The sequence below is a fragment of the Rosa rugosa genome, chromosome 2 (assembly GCF_958449725.1).
Source record: "Rosa rugosa chromosome 2, drRosRugo1.1, whole genome shotgun sequence".
In the NCBI taxonomy this organism is placed as follows: Eukaryota; Viridiplantae; Streptophyta; class Magnoliopsida; order Rosales; family Rosaceae; genus Rosa; species Rosa rugosa.
The window spans coordinates 42206849-42218146 of record NC_084821.1 but is presented as its reverse complement, the minus strand read 5'-3'; the positions used below and the strand labels follow the sequence as shown (position 1 = coordinate 42218146).

At 36.8% G+C, this 11298-nt stretch overlaps 1 protein-coding gene across 1 annotated transcript; it reads right to left on the bottom strand.

The window, feature by feature from the left end:
• Positions 1-437: 437 nt before the first annotated feature.
• Positions 438-7022, bottom strand: LOC133732815 (indole-3-acetate O-methyltransferase 1). The gene is made up of 5 exons (XM_062160405.1): positions 6910-7022; positions 3772-3870; positions 3266-3685; positions 1922-2197; positions 438-1070 (listed from the first exon to the last, which is right to left on the bottom strand). Exons 1-5 carry the CDS (start codon positions 7000-7002, stop codon positions 717-719), a joined length of 1242 nt encoding a protein of 413 aa, XP_062016389.1. The 5' UTR covers positions 7003-7022; the 3' UTR covers positions 438-716.
• Positions 7023-11298: the final 4276 nt, after the last annotated feature.

The window sequence follows — 11298 nt, the reverse complement described above, 5'->3', positions numbered from 1 at the left end:
GGTGAATGTGTACACTGTACCATAAAAAATAAAGAAATTGCTACATGTATGATTCAAGTTAATTATAAGTTATTGTTTTTTTCTTTTCTTTTTTCTCTCTCTTTTTGGTCTGGAAACAAGTTTACAACTTTACAAAAGAACCCAACTATTGAGGTTTATTTTATTTAAATAATTAAGGTTTAGTTTAATTGCAACTGAAATAACTAACATTGCTCACTAGCAGCCCATCACTTTGTTCAAAAAAAATGAAAAATTAAATTAGGTTGAGGATCTATCAACAAAAGTCCAACTATTCAAATGGTATTTCAAAAGCTGTTTGGTAAAACAGAAGCTAGCTTTAGTGGAAGCAAAGTGAATGTAGACTCCTCATTCATACAACTAGCTGTGCTATATCATATGATGCAGAGAACATAATAATAAGCTATAAAGGAGCCAAAGTGAACAGAGTTGCCCAATTGTTTTCTTCAAAGGAACACATAGTCATAAAGCCCATCGAGTATATAAATAATGACTACTGCAGTCAATAATAGCACAAACAAACACACAAAAGACGGAGACAAAGAAGAGGATTGAGCCAACCCTCTTAATTCTCTTTTTTATCTTTCGTGTTATCTACTTCTTTCCCCAACTACTGCGCAATAAAAATAAAATAAAACTATTTGTACTGCATTCGTAAATCACATTGTAGACAACAAAATAAATTACTTTAACATTACTCATGAAAAAGAAAGTGAAGCCACTATGTGATAGAATTGTAGCTTCTCTAGCAGCTCTTTGGCATGTGATGTGCCTCTCTTTTCTACTCGTGAAAATAGTTCACCGCTGAGCTTCTCCCCGATGTGTGCATCGACGAGGACTCCAGCCACACTCCGGCAGCTGTTGGCGAGGGCTCGACCTACTTCAGCTGCATCATCGGGCTGGTTCACCACAAGGGGGCTCCCTCCTTTGAAAATCTCAAGCTTGTTAATGGTGAATGAGCCGTCGGCTTCTACAACTTCCTTAAAGTCTTGTAAACTTGATGCATATACCGGAATGTTGAAAGTGTCACGTTTCTCACAAGTGATAAGCCCCTGCAATCAAAAACAGTACGTTTATTTATTCATTTAATTTGAAAGATAAAAGATAAGTATTTACTGCATGGAATGTCAGCCACACACAGAGACCATGAAGATCTTGTATTAATAATCAACTGTACCAGTCGGTTTAGAATGGTACTTGATTGATGGAGAGGAGTTCATGAACATTCTAAGCTGAAGGCAGTTTTCTTTTAATATATTTTTACGATGATGAACATTGACCCTTTTTTCTTTGATATAAGACATTACTATCCAACTCATCAATGATCGATATAGTGTATGTATGGGCCATCCACGAGCCAATGTTGTTATTATTCCATTTGCCGACAGTATGTAGTAATCAACAAATTGAGGGATATTGATTAACTTTAGTGAGAGCATCAAACGGCTAGAATTAGTGTAACTTAATCATGACCAGTGAAAACGCATAATTAGGTCTTGTGAAATCAATAACACCTAACGTTGCATATCTATCTTTCGTATCAAAGTCATCATCAACCCCATCCTTCCTTTCTCGCGCTCTATAAGAAGAAAGAGATGAAGTGAAATAAAATGCTACGACTCTCCGGAATACGTTACTCTTTACGAATTCAATTATCGAATTCAAGATCTAACGACTATAAACATCTAGAAAGTCCGAAGTAAAGCATACTCTAAACAACTACAAAATCGTCTCACAACATTAGGATTTTGGTACCCTCTGGTTCTTGATGGTGTGTGCTTGCTTTTGGTCTGCCAAGAAGCAGAAGGCAATGACAATTACCTAGTCATAGGTTTATACATTAACATGTATACAGTAGTATTTGGTTATTGACCCTAGGCTAGCATTGAGAGTAAAGGAGTACCTCTTGGAGAAGATCGTCCCAGGCATCCTGAAAGTGGGTCCCGAAGAGAATGCCGGGACCACCCTGGTCGGTGGGGTCGACGGAGGTCCTGCCGAGGCAAACAAGGAACATGGAGCCACCTTTCTTCATCTCCTTTGATCTTGCTCGCAGGAAGCTCGCTAGGTCTGTTTGATACTGCTTCTTGTAAGCCTTGGCCGTGCACTCCTCCGCGCCGTGGATGAACACCCTCCCTTTGTTGTACGCCGTCGATCGCTTGTCCACCACACTCTCCGGCACCTGTATGTCCAACATACGTATTTGTATACGTAGTATAGAATAGTTAGCTTTCAATTTTGACTACACGGGACACACCAGAACAAAGCATGCATTTGCATAAAGTAGTAAGATCACTCTCATGAGCTATATATCTTCTGTCTAGATTCTTCAAGAAATCCAGCAGGCTCACAGTGCTTTTGTTTGATCATTTTTGGTCCAACCCACTTGACTTTATTGCCTCGATCAAATGCATTCAGTCTTTTTCAGGACAAGTCGAAATGTGTATACATAATAATTCTTGGGACAATAGGATAAATTGCTTTAGGCATGCTTGAAAGTTGAAAGTTGGAAGAAATGATTTTGTGATTAAGAACCCTAATTCAAAAGTACCAGTAACTCTAGCTTAGTTAGTGAGTTGATTAGCTAATCTAACTATGAGTTTCGCAAACAATATACAATAAGAACAGATACATCATAATATCATAGAAGGTAGAGATTACTAAATTAATGATGTGATTGAAAAAGAGAAAATTAGTACAAATTGACAGAGGGATAAAAATAATGTTTCTGTTTCAAAACAATTATTACTGGCTTTTACGAACTTAGCTACTTTCTCCTAACCCCGAAGACCATAATTTTTTTTGGCATTTAACTTTTGACCTACTCAAAGCCGGCTATAAAAAACAGATGTTAAATTGGAAATTATTCTATGCACCGACGGTGCAAGTAACCCAACCCTTATAAAAGTGTATTTAATGCAATCTAACCATTCATTTATGTTGGTGCAAGTGCACGGCGGTGCTCTGAATAATCTCTCATGTTAAATATAGGAAATGTATTGTTGCATATATATATATATATATATATATATATATATATATATATATATATAGGAAATGTATAATACGTTTCTTTTACTTTCTTTTTCTTAAAGTGCGGCATATTCATTTATTATGAGATCCTCGGAAACAATCGATCGGGTTTCAAATATATGTCATCACCAACCTAGAATTTTGTAGTTGGTCATATTATAAAATGCAGTAAAAAAAAACGATAAAGCAATTCTGACCAATAATGAACAATATTCACCTGAGAAAGCCAATGCAAGGAAAACGCCGAGTGAAAGAGGTCAATGGACCTGGACGGGAAAAGCCTCCGGTAAAAGGAACCCGGAACCCCGGCCGCAAAGTACGAGCGGTGGTTATCTGCGGCGAGGCACTCCTCCATGCTCCCGGCCCCGTAGTTGGCCAGAGGAGGGAGGAGCTGGAAGAGAGTGTTGAAATCATTGCTAGGGAGGTCGGAGAAAAACGCTGAGAACTCCGGCGGGTCAATCCCGGAGGCCTCGTAGCGCTTGGTAATGTGCTTGATGATCACATCGACGATGTAGATGGTGTTGCTTCCGCTCGAGCACCCCAAGTCCACAACCACAAAGGGAACATCGGGGGAGCTCAGCTGAACACTGTCTAGGGTTTCTTTGAGAAGGTGAAGCATAGATCTTGCATGTATGGCCTGAAAATCATTTAAGAACACAATAAATATTTAAACAACAAATTAGGTGTTTAATGGTTTAATACTTTCATAATAATTGGACCAACCTGCGCTTGGGAATTGTTGGCATAGCTGGCTTCTCCTTTGCCTCCTTTCATGCTAAAAATCCTCTCAAGCTTTATGTTAGAGACTACAACATTGTCTCCCTTTGGAGCCATTTCAGTAATATTATGATCAGAGAGAAAGAAACTTGGGTGAGAATATTATTTGTACTGAGAGGTTTGAAGGGGGAAGTGAGAAAACGTTGAGTATATATAGAGGGAGAGGAGAGAGAGAAAAGGGTAATATATGTTTTTGAGAAGAGTGACAATGAAATTATGATATACTGCATATATTTTTAGGAGTGGCATGTTGGGGAGCTAGCTCTTTAATTGTGTTCCCTAAAGAATTTTCCATGTGCACCAAGTTGGGGCTGATGTGACCTGCCTCTTTAATTTGCTCAAGAATTTATAGGAGCTAGCTAGTTGTGTATATTGAAAGGTTTCTATATACATATATCAAATTCCACTTAAAAATTATTGTCTGTTATTATAAACTATTAATATAAAACTGTGACGACAATTTTTTTTTCTTTTTAAAAGAATCACGTCAACTTATTTCATTGATCAGCGAAATTATACATAACGATTCGTTTCGGTGGGATTGTTAAAAGAGTCACTACCTAAGTAATTCAACATTTTCAAAGATCATGAAGCTCAGCAAAAAACTACCCAAAAACATCCTAGAAAGTCAAAGGCAAAACGATCCATTTCGGTGGAACTGTTAAAAGAGTCACTACCTCAATAATTCAACATTTTTAAAGATCATGAAGCTCAGCCAAAAACTACCCTAAAACATCCTAGAAAATCAAAGGAAATGATATCTTGGGCATTCTTAGCGACATATCTCATTCCTGAGCTAAAACCGGCCTATCTCTAAAAGAAGAGGGACCTCACTTACCTCATCAGTTTCCACCTCATTAGCCTCCAATGTAGCATCATTGGAGTCCATCAAAGTAGCAACCAATAATAGTAACCCCTTCACTCACATCTAATTTGCAAGGGGTCCTCTTGCTTTTCACTCTAGGTTTTCGAACCTTGGTAGGAGAGACCCTCACCACGCCCTTATTGTTGGGTAGTCTGAAATCAGCTTAGACGAATCTGCCTTAAGCTTAGCCTTCTTTCCAAGTTGAACATAATCCGATCCAGCTAAATGCTTTACACCACTCAATTGCACCTCTGTGGCCATAACCACCACCGCTAGCGCAGCTCCCTGCATAGAAGAGGCAGGTGCATTCCATATATACCTACACCGCCTTCAGGAGCTCCAAAGACCGGTCCACAATTTCAGCCAAGCTTGGCTGTTTTCCATTTGCTGACGTTAGCCCTAGGGCATATGACGTTAGCCCTAACTTTATGGAACCAGGTGTAGAAGCACTAACCTTAGGGTTTGAACCCGAAGTGCCACCACTTGCAGAACTCAAACCACATTCCATTTTCTTAGAAGAGAAAAACTTTATCGCCGCCGCATTGCTAGTCTTCTTGCTAAGGAGTTGGCCGCAGATCTGGCCACCATGGTCTAACAACCCGCAGCCCCGACACCACCCTTTCACCTTCTCGTAGGGCAGTGCACCTCCACCATTGCAGATGTTGTGAAGCTGAACGTGCGCCGCGCTCATAAATGCCGGCGAACATCCAAGAGCACCTAAAAACATTGCTTCGGAAGGCCACAATGCAGTACATATTGCCTAGCCTAGAGATATCGCCCTATGGAAGATCCGATCAACATCAAAGACACCTCCGTCTGGAGTCGCAATGGAAGACAACACATCACCACCTAGGTCTCCAATGAGTACAGAGGGACAGATTCCGGATCTCCAATCCTGTCGTATTCCGCCAACAGCAACATCCGACCTTTAAAATGCCAGGGACCACCGTATAGCACCCTTTGCCCTTCCTCCCTCACTCGGAACCGAAACTGAAAATTGTCCCCCTCCAGCTTTGTGATCAACAAACGATCACGCATCCCCCACACTGCTGCCATTTCCCTAGGCTGACCAAACTTGTCTTCTGCCCTAGGTATGACCATCCGACCAACCAAATAGAAAAAAGAATCGGCCACCGCCGCTGCTCCGGCTTCATCAAACTCTACCACAGCCTCGTCCGTTAGCGTAATCGCTGCTGCCAGTCTTGATGTCATAGCCTCAGCCATCACACCACCAATCTCAGAGAAGGCAGACTCCTCTCAACCTTAGAGACGCTAAGTTTTTTTTTTTTTTGGACTTATAGGGTTTTTGTTCTTTTTTCTTTTTCTTTTTTTTGGCGGGGGATAGAAAGTTAGGGGTCTTCACGTTCTCCAAATTATTTCTTTCATGTATGAACTAATATGTGAAATGCTAATGAACTACTACACTTCAATGTTATTTAATGTTTGATATATTTCACATTAATTTGTGAGAGTAGCTTATAGTATATTTTCTATGAACAAAACTCATAAAATGCCTAAATTGGACCAAGTTAAAATTGTTAAAGAAACTATAAAAGTACAATTTCTATCAACAAAACTCACAAAATACCTAAATCGGACCAAGTCAAAATGGTTAAAGAAACTATAAAAGTACAATTTCTATCAACAAAACTCACAAAATACCTAAATCGGACCAAGTCAAAATGGTTAAAGAAACTATAAAAGTACAATTTCTATCAACAAAACTCACAAAATACCTATATCGGACCAAGTCAAAATTGTTAAAGAAACATAAAACAGCATTTTATTGAGGGAATCGAATTTGACCTAACCTATCGGAATAAAAGGAAGAAGATAACACAATTTTATTTAATTTTCGATTTCACATTAATTTGTGACAGTAGCTTATAGTATATTTCTATCAACAAAACTCACAAAATACCTAAATCATACTAAGTCAAAATTGTTAAAGAAACGTAAAAGTGCGTTTTATTTAGGGAATTTGACCTAACCTATCGGAATAAAAGGAAGAAGAGAACACAAAACAAAACTCAAGTATTTACGCATATGATAAGATCTCCAAACCTGAAAAAACATATACCTCATCCTTGACATTGAAAGATTGAAGGTTAAGTTGAAGTTTAATTCATGATAAACTTCTTATCGAATTTCACCATTTGTGCCTTACAGTTTACAAGAATGTAATAAAAACGAAAAAGAAAAACTTAAAATAAACTAACCTGGGATTTGGAATTGCTGCCATCGTTGTCTTCTACTTTCCATCCATTCTTGCCATTCTTGCTCTCACCAATGTTCATATCATTTGAAGCCATAGTAATTTATCAGAGTTTTGTATGTAACTGTGGGGTAGAAATGAAAAGGAGTTACAACTGCATATACATATATACAAGGGCGTAGCTAGCCTAGGACCCTTCTCAATTTTTAGAAAATCCTTAATTAGTGTTAATGATCTATGAATCTTAATGGAATGAAATAAAATTGACCCTCCTCAATTTTTGAAAAATCCTTAATTAGTCTCAATTTTTAAAATTCAATACAAATTTATCTTAATTAGTTTTAATTATCCTTGAACTTTAATGGAATGAAATAATATTTTACACTATTAATACACTACATATATATATATATATATATATATATATATCTAATTAATACGAATCTTTTTAAGGTTTTCTTACCCTATTGATCGATATATGCCCATATGTGCATATTTACGATTCTTTATTAATATGCTAAATTGAAGTAACACATAATTTTTTCTATATTTATCATTCATCTTAAATCCCAAAATTTATTCAACATGATTTAAGGATCTTTCAATTTCAGCATTAGTACGAGAAATATTACACCTAAATTTTCTTAATTATACTAATATATATATTTTTTGGGTGCGTCTATTGCCACCCTACCATTTTCTTAGTTCACCCTACAAACATTTGAATTATTGAAAAACTATATTACCCAAGTATAAAATGACTACTAAGTACATTAGTTTTCTAAAATTCAAATTTGTAAGGAAAAATAATAAATAACCAATGAATTAAATAGAAAGATTACTTAATTTCTCATTGGATAACATTAATCTTCATCTTCTCCACCCAAATTTGCATTTATTACTATTTTTTTGTCTTTTTGTTACCTCTTCATCATGAATTCGTTATTTAATTCACAAAATCATTAGTGTTAACTACATCAAAATCTTTGCAATACCTTTTGTGAACACCGAAAGTAAAAATTTAAAACACGAAATAAAAATCTCAATATCTTCTTCATTGCTCATAGTTTTTAACTAACTAATCTTTTGACATATATTGAAATAGATGAACATTGAAGCAGAAAAAAAAAATATAAAAAAAGGAAGTAAATTAGATTATGATTTTGTTAGGACACTTTAATATATTATAATTTTTTATTGGTATAAATTAAATGCGAGATTTTCATTAAAAAAAAAATATCTTTTAATTGGATATGTTATATAAGGATATTTTTGGAAATAGAAATGAGTTACATAAGTAAATTTAATAATTGAAATTAAAATGTAGGTGTAATGAGCAAGTAGGGTGAACAAAGAAAATAGTAGGGTGGCAATAGCCGCACCCATATTTTTTTTGGGCAAAAGATTGTGTTATTTTTAGAGGACGACTAGAAATGAATATAATTTGTTAGTTAATAAAGTTTGTCCCTCCTAAGAGAGATTTTTGGCTACGCCACTGCATATATATAGCGAGTAAATTACATTTGGATAAAGTAATACATTTGTAATTAATCATTTCCAGAGTTCCTGTGATATTACTAGTGAAATTACTTAGACGTGGTTATTTCTAATATCAAATTTGCTCACATAAGGGACAGTTTTAAGAGACTGTGAGGGACAAATATATCGCAACCACATGTATTAAATATAAAAGCAGAAATTATAACAACTTAAAAGTTAAAACTGTGCATTTATTTTCAGCCGTTAGATTCACTTGTCCCTCACAGTCCCTTAAAAACTGTCTCTTAGGTGAGCATGCATTTTTCTAATATATCTATTTTTTTTTTTGAAAAGCTAATATATCTATTTAGGTGGGTCAATATGTATAATTTCATGTTATTAAATAATCTATCATTTTTTGCTAATAATCTCACTGAAAAAAGAAAAAAAGAAAAAAAGAAAAAAAGAAAAAAAGAAAAAAAGAAAAAAAACTCCTCAACCATTTGAATTTGGTAGCATTAATGTAGCATAATTAAACCCTCATTAATCAACACGACAAAATTAGTATGCCAATCCAATTTTGTAAAGTCCTCCACATATTGTCTAGCAAGTCATGACCGTAAGTAGCGATCATGCCAAAAGAGGAAAAAGAGTGTACCAACGCCATTAATATATAGCTTCTGTTTAGGGAAACAATGGAGTTTAAATTACATGTATGCATAGTATTATAAACATCACATGGTTAGCAGCATAATGAGATATGAAACTTGCTAGGTTTTTGTGTCTTTCATTGGCCCTATAAAATAATTTTGAGAGAATTATTAACCAATAATCCTCCTACAACGTATAATGACAACAATGAACTGATGAACATACATTATATTTCTTATAGTTTAAGTACGCAAATACAGAGAGACATGATTAGAAAGCTTAGCTCCATTAGAAAAAGTATACTATATATATATATGTTGAGAAATTACTCCAAGACGCAATCTCATTGTCGGCTAGCTTATGAGGACTTTTTTGGATAATGGAAATCAAAGATATCCATTAAAAGCCAAATGATGAATAATTATGTCTTATTAATTTAACCATCACCCAGAAATCAAGGTTCAATTTGTACCTAACCCTTTTTAACTACTAATTAGGCTTCTAGCCTTTGTTGGATTAGTGTTGGTACGTAGGTAATTAGCAAAAAGCCAACGAATTACACGAGAAAACAAAAGGCACCGCTCAAGTTCTAAGAAATTATATTTCTAACAACTAATCTCATAAGAAGATCAAAGTTAACCTAAAATTGGATGAGTAAACGTTCTAAAACTGTTGATGTAAAGTCTTTCTAACAACTCGACTACTTTCTCAACCGAGAGACCAAAAGCTTGGTTTAGTTCTTTCTTCGACTTTTTAAACCCTAAATCAAGAAAAGTAGTGTCTCTCATTTCCCAACTTAACTTTTGAGGAACTTTGATTTTTTTTGTTCTCCATCACCAACCTCCATCCTATATAAAAGAATATATTAAAGGAAAAGAAACAATTCTTTTCTTTTTCTAACAAAATGTGAATCAATTTTCGATAATTTTTTTAATTGTTGCAAGACTTTAGGGTTGATTATCTTAGAGCCTAAATTTCTGAGGTTGAGTGTATAATTAGTTTTTAGGTATCAGAGTATTTTGCATTAGTGGAATGAATTGTAAATTTTATATAAAAAATTATATTAATAACTAATCCAGTACATAAAATAATGTTCTCTCCAAAACCTAGCCGCCGGGGCTACGAAATATGGCGATCGGCTCCGATCTCCGCCCTAAGTGGAGACTTGCTCTCCAAGCTCTGCGGCCTTACACCCGCACGCCAACGCCGTGCTTTCCCAGCCGGCAACCACTCGACCATGCCAATTGCCTTGCGCTATACTTGAGAGCAATGTTGATCGCTGGAGGGATCTGGTTGAGATCAAGAATAGGAGGGCTTGGTTTTCTGGCTTCCGGATTCGTCCACGGAGGGGGCAACTCAAACCTCCTATAACTTCAAATTTGCTTATGCAATCTCAATGGTCTTGGCATGGGAGTTTGGCCGATGTTGTGTGGGCTGCAAAAACAGCAGAGGCGGCTTACAGAACAACATTGGGAAACCGTTTTAGATGGTTTTTGGGTGAGAGGTCCGGTGAGATGGGGCTGGGCTTGAAGTGGATCAGGGTGAGATCTGCAGGCCACGACGATCGCGGCGGTGCAGAGCGAACTTTGGAGCGGAGCGGCGCAATCCTCCACTGCATTATGGATGTGAGTCTGAACTAGATTGCTACGGCGGAGATTGTAGCAGAAACGCAGGTGAACGTCGGCGTGGATGCTGATAAGAAACCGGCAACGACTGCAGTTTCGGGGGCGTTTGGGATCGATGGAGAAGAATGGGTGCCCAAACCAACTCTGAGGCCCAATTGGGTGCCCAAATCAATTATGAGGCCCAATTGGGTGTTCAAAGTTTTTGAGAATGGTGTTGGATGTGGGCCCAAGTGTGGACCAAAATCTTTAGCTCTAGTTCTCTATGGTTTCGTATTTGGGATCCTGGCGACTTAATCCAACAAACTACGTCTATGTTTGACTTTTGTGGTCCTAGTGAATCTTCTGGAGTGGTACTGAAGGAAGATTCAAGCTATTCTGAAATGGCAGAGCATGATACGACAAATGAGTTGACCTATCTCTATGTACCACCGTGGGTACTACCACATCTTCGTGTTCTGTCTGTAGATGGCAGCGGAATGGTATGTAATGGCCACTCTGGCTTTAGGCTAGCACAAGTTTCTTATAGGAGAAATTCTCATACACCCCAAATCCACCAAAATACTTCCCATACACCCCATCAACTTATTTTTATTCCCACTCACACAACTTTCCACCTTTTCTCTCTACTTTTCAAAACC

What these genes read in the sequence shown, in the direction of transcription:
- LOC133732815 (XM_062160405.1), bottom strand. Translation starts at nt 7,002, where the DNA reads ATGGCTTCAAATGATATGAACATTGGTGAGAGCAAGAATGGCAAGAAT. An exon ending in CCTTGCATTGGCTTTCTCAG is followed by an intron (nt 2,198 to 3,265) that starts GTGAATATTGTT and finishes TTGGACATACAG; the next exon opens with GTGCCGGAGAGTGTGGTGGA. An exon ending in GGGACGATCTTCTCCAAGAG is followed by an intron (nt 1,071 to 1,921) that starts GTACTCCTTTAC and finishes TTTTGATTGCAG; the next exon opens with GGGCTTATCACTTGTGAGAA.